Source organism: Chaetura pelagica, unplaced genomic scaffold, assembly GCF_000747805.2.
Source record: "Chaetura pelagica isolate M959 unplaced genomic scaffold, ChaPel_1.0 scaffold1317, whole genome shotgun sequence".
Lineage (NCBI taxonomy): Eukaryota > Metazoa > Chordata > Aves > Apodiformes > Apodidae > Chaetura > Chaetura pelagica.
The window spans coordinates 122,510-127,590 of NW_009954037.1; the positions used below are offsets into that span (position 1 = coordinate 122,510).

The following is a 5,081-nucleotide window of genomic DNA, read 5'->3' on the forward strand; positions in this document are numbered from 1 at the left end:
AGCCAACATCCACCAGGAAATCCTCACCAAGCCCTGTGTGATCCTACATGCCCCAGGACCACAAGCCTCCCCAGGGCACTTGCCCAAGGCCACCACTGCGCAGGGACAGCTGGAAACAGGGAGGACTGGGTGGTGAGCCCCGGGGTGCCTTGCTCCTACCTGTAAAGCTGCCGCTCACTTCCCAGCTGGAATTTCCCGTAGTGGGCATAGACCTGGCCTCCCTCCCAGTCCCACAGCTCGATGCGCAGGGCATAGGGTGCCTGGCTCGTCAGGAGGTGCACGGCCTCGTTGCCCAGCCAGTACTCGCCTGCTGCGTCTCCAAAGCCCTGGGGGAGCAGAAGGGTGGGTGAGCACAGGGAGCCCCCCGTTTTACCCCATTCCCGGGTGGGCGCAGACCTGTTTGTACTCCCTCCAGCCCCTCTGGAAGCTGAGGCTGCCGTTGGTGCGGAGCTGAATGATGGTCCAGCCCCCTCGGTCTGTCTCCATGTCACAGAATGCCTGCAGTGGGGAGAGCAGGGCAGGCTGCAGAGTGGGGCCATGGGGCTGGCTCGGGGCAGGGGGCAACTGGGTGGGGGGATCCCATGCCTGGCAGCTTGGCATAGGTCTTAGAGCTTGCCAAGGGGCTGTCAAGCATGTGCTGTGCCCAGCACCTGCTGGGTGGGGGAGTGTGTGTGTGTGTGTGTGTGTGTCTCTTTCTCCCTTGGTGATCATGGGCAAGGGCTGGGGCATGGGTCTTACGGGGGGGCTGTGGGGGTGGGTGCCATTTACATCAATTTTGCTCCCCACCTTCACCCCCTCTGCAGCCCCCAAGGCCAGAAAGGATAGGAAGCACAGCCCCAGCAGGAAGGGTTGGGATGTGTCCATTCCACAGGGATACCCATTGTGGTATGGGGGTAGCGGGTGGCACGGGATGGCCACAGGGCCAGCAGCAGCCCAGGGTGCTGCAGTGGGAGCCGTGCTCACCTTTTTGGGCTCACTGAGGTTGGTGATGTGGAGGGTGTAGACCCCACTGGCACGGATGCCTGCCCGGCGCACCTCGGCACAGTCCTGGAATTGCTGCTCCTGCCTGAGCAGTGGTGCTGCAGCAGAGAGGACAGTGAGAGGACACCCCCCGGTCCCATAGCTCTGCCTGGCTGTGCAGCTCTTCCCTGCTCCCTTTGGATGCCTTTGTCCCCATGGATTAATTTTCTTTCTTCCACTTCACCTCCCTGGGGCTGGGTGAGGCGGTTCCGTTGCCGCCAGCCTAAGCCTGGGGATTTGCCTTGTCTGGGGACAGAGTGGGGACATGGGCCATCCCCTGGGGACCCGGAGCTGCTCCCTGGATCCAATCCAGGCCTTACTTTTGGGGCGAAATCACCCAAGCCTGAGCTGAGCGTGGGGACTCTGCACCTCCACGAGGGGCTGGAGGAGCTCTCCTGCTGCCTGCCCCCCGGCTCACCTCTGCCCTGAGAGACGAGGCGCACCAGGCTCTGCACTGACTCCAGGAGCTGCAGCTGCTGGCGCTGGAGCAGGCTGGCGTTGGTGCTGGCGGCCACCAGTGACTTCTCCAGCTCCTGGATGGTGCTGCTCTGCCGGCTCACCAGCTGCTGCAGCTTCTCCTTCTCCGAGCGGGCCCCCACCAGCTCTGCCTGGTGCTTCGTCTCCATCTCCAGCACCCGTGTCTCCAGGATGCTGGAACGGGGGAGGCAGCAGTGATGGGGGGAGCTGTGCCTGTGCCAAGCAGCTGAACAAGGAGTGGGTGGCAGAGTGGACCTAGCCCTGGTCTGCAGGGACCCAGAGCTGTCACTGACCCTGCTGCACCCACCAAATCGCACCTTGCCTGGCACCTCTGGGACGTGCTTAGCTAGAGGAAACTAAAGCTCAAGGGGCTGTGCCAGGGCTGTGCAACCCCCCAGGAACCCCAGCCAGACCCTCAGGGGGTTCAGGCCCCCCCTCAAAGTGCAGCTGTGCCCCTGGGGTAGAAGAGATCATTCTAGCCCCGGGATCCAAGGACTGTGGGGGTCCTTGGGTCACCCCAGGCCCTACTTGTTCCTGTTCTGCAGCTTGTGGATCTCGTTCGTCTGCAGCAGCAGCTGCTTCTCCAGCTTGGTGGTGGACAGGGAGTTCTCCTGCAGCTGCATCTCGATGCGCAAGGTTTGGTTCAGCACCTGCCTCAGAAGCATCAGGATGAGCAGCTGGGGCCATGTCATGTCCCCAGTATCCCCAGGCTCACAACCCCAGTTTCCTCCACACACCAGTGCACTCAACCACGCATCACCGTGGGGCACCTTGTCAGAGGGTGGTGGGGACATGGGGACGTGTGTGCTGTGTGCCCTGGCCACCCCTTACTTGGGCCTCCACATCAGTGAGCTTGCGGCTCTGCTCGGCGCTCTGGTTGAGGAGGCTGCTGCCGATCTCCAGCATGGTGGCCGTCTGGTTCTGCACTGCTGTCTGCTGCAGCTCTGCCACCTCCGGCCTCATGCCCGTCTGGATGTAGCTCTCCAGCTGCAGAAGGGAGTAGGGGCACAACGGATTATTTGGGAAGCTCTCTGTGTCCTCCCTCGGTGCCCTGGCTGAGCCCAGCAGCACATGGCACAGCCCCCAGGCACATCCTGGGAGCACCTCAGCATGGCACCACCCATCCCGGGGCACGTTTGAAGCTCATTGGGAGGAGGGAGGGAACTGCCAGGAGGGAGCTGCCTTGGGCACTGGTTGCCAAGATTCCTGGGCTGCAGTGCCAGCAGGTTTCCTGGCATGGGTTTGTGCCCAGGGCTGCTGGCATCTGGGGCTGCTGCCCAGCCAGGGTGACCTGTGCTGAGCAGCCAGGAAGGGAGAGGGCAGGTATTGGCAATACCATCACGTGTCAGCCTCCAGCCACGGCTTTCCCAGGACTGGGGACTCGGAAGTTGGGGGGCCACCGTCAGACAATGAAGGTGGCCACAGGGAAGTGCTCGGGGCTGGGAAGAAGCTGGCTATGGACACAGCCAAGCTGTCGCTTCCGCTTTCCCAGCCCACAGGGGAGCTGCCTTTCCCAAAGGCTTTTCTATTTCTGGTGACCCTGCCATGAGGTTCCCATTCGGTCCCTCCCAGGGATGATGGCCTTGCTGGGGCCACAGTCCCTCACCGGGGGCCGCGGGGAGCGGAAGGGGCTGCTCTGCCGCCCACGCTGGGAAAGCAGCTCCGTGCTGGGCAGCCCCGGGGAGCAAGGAGAGGGGCTGGGGGCTGCCTGAAACCCCCCAGACCCTCCTGTCCTCAGGGTCCTGCTCCCTGCCCTGACACAGTCCCACATTCTCCCACATCCCATGGGGCTGTGGACCAGGCAGGACTGGCCAGGATGGGATGATGCTCTCCTGGGTGGACATGGGATGATGAACATGGGAGCAGGGCCAGGGCTCTCTCTGCACTTGTCTGTGTGTGATGAAATCTCACAAAGGGCAGTGGGGACCCCAGTCCCTCCTCCCCAAAGCCCCCAAAGCAGCAAAACCAGCACCCATGAAGGGTAGGGGGGTCCCAGGGCTGGGCACCCCAGCCAGCATTGCCTGCACCCCAATTCCCTAGAGATTTCCCCTCATGGGAACATGCTGGTGGGGGAGAAAGCTGGAAGAGGTCAGAGAGCCACGTCTGGAAAACATTTCCCCGAGCTGAGTGATTGCTGGAGAGTTTCCCTTTAACCACGTCGTTAATCTTGTTGCTTCACAGGGCTCAGGGAGGCCTTTTCTCCCTCTCAATCTTGCCTTTTTTTTTTTTTTCTTTAAAAATAATAAAAAAAACAAACACAAACCAAACATGTCTCCAAGCCCAAGGGCAGCACATACCCACGGAAAAGGTCAGGCTGGCACGGGCAGCGATAGCCCCAGTCTGCAGCCCCCTGGAGCTGGAGGGGAACACAGTGTCCCCAGCCTGAAATGGCACAGGGGACCTGAGAGGGACAGGCTCTGCACAGAGGGATGAGAAGCTGGCATTGCTCTCCCTTCACCCCAGGGGTCCTGGAGTGAGCTGGGCTCAGAGGGGCCCCACCAGCCTCATGCCTCCCCAAAAAGCTGCCAAAATGGAGCAGGAGAATCCCGGGTCACCCCATTGTCCCCATGCCAGGGACCCATTGCTCTTGGCTAGATGGTTCTGTGCTGTCTTCTTGCAGCTGCCTCCCTCCCTTGTCCCCATCCCCATCCTGTCCCAGAATTCCAGGGGCCCGGGGAGCCCTGCCGGGTCCCCCAGCCCCCAGTAGGTCTTCCCGAGCCAGGAGGGAACATTGTTTACAATCTGTCCCTGAACCCAATGCCTCCTCTGAGCCCCCAGTTTGTTTGTTCAGGCCTGGAGCCTGACCAAAACAAGCCTCTCTGGGCAGCTCTGGTTAAATTAGGAAAGACAAGGAGGAACAGGGGGAAAAAAAAAAAAAAAAAGGCTGAAAAGTGCCTTTGCTGGAGGGGCTGGGCTGGGGCACAGGACAGGGAACCCACTGTCCAGGGCTGCACTGCCCCCTGCTCCTCGTGGGCAGTGGTGTGGGGCACTGCTGCCCACAGCTTAGATGTGCAGCCCCACACTGCCTGCCCCAGGGCAGGGCCATGTGCACCTGTGGTGCCCCCCCAGCCTTGCTCAGCCATGGCCCAGGGGTGCCCAGCTGGGACCACAAGGAGCAGGGATGGCAGAGGGATGCACTGGAATTCTGCAGCACCTGCAAAACCCATCCCCTCTCAGGACACAGCACCTGGTGCCAAGGGGCCCGAATCAGGTCCCGGCTACAAACCCGCGGGGGTGGAGTAGATGCTGATTTGTGTCAGGTGGGCATGAAAACACCCCCAGCTCTGCTGCTGGCCACCTGGAGTAGGGCGAGGAGCTGGAGCTGCTGCACCCTTGGGTGCTGGAGGCAGACCCCCGCCCCCCTTCCCCTCACACCCTACCTTCAGCAGCCACCGGGTGCTGCCGCGGGCGCGGGGCGCCGGGCCCCGGCAGCCGGTGAATCCCTTTGGAACAAGGCGTTGGCGGATCCGGGGGCGAGGGGGGCGAGCGGGCAGGGCGGCGGGTCAGCCTCGGGCAGCACGAAGGTGTAGCTGCAGTGCCCGTGCTGCACGCGGTGGTAGCGCCGCGGAACCGCCCCGTCGGGC

At 62.4% G+C, this 5,081-nt stretch overlaps 1 protein-coding gene across 1 annotated transcript in view; it reads right to left on the minus strand.

Moving 5' to 3' along the window:
- Positions 1–5,065, minus strand: part of ANGPT4 (angiopoietin 4) — a gene marked incomplete at its 5' end in the record, with an annotated part of 7,182 nt that extends 2,117 nt beyond the window's left edge. The window contains 8 exons of the mRNA XM_010002309.1: positions 48–109; positions 160–326; positions 397–498; positions 964–1,079; positions 1,439–1,671; positions 2,026–2,147; positions 2,329–2,552; positions 4,891–5,065. Coding sequence (XP_010000611.1) covers positions 48–109; positions 160–326; positions 397–498; positions 964–1,079; positions 1,439–1,671; positions 2,026–2,147; positions 2,329–2,552; positions 4,891–5,065 — 1,201 coding nt within the window. The remainder of the gene's footprint in view (positions 1–47; positions 110–159; positions 327–396; positions 499–963; positions 1,080–1,438; positions 1,672–2,025; positions 2,148–2,328; positions 2,553–4,890) is intronic.
- Between the last annotated feature and the right edge of the window lie 16 nt (positions 5,066–5,081).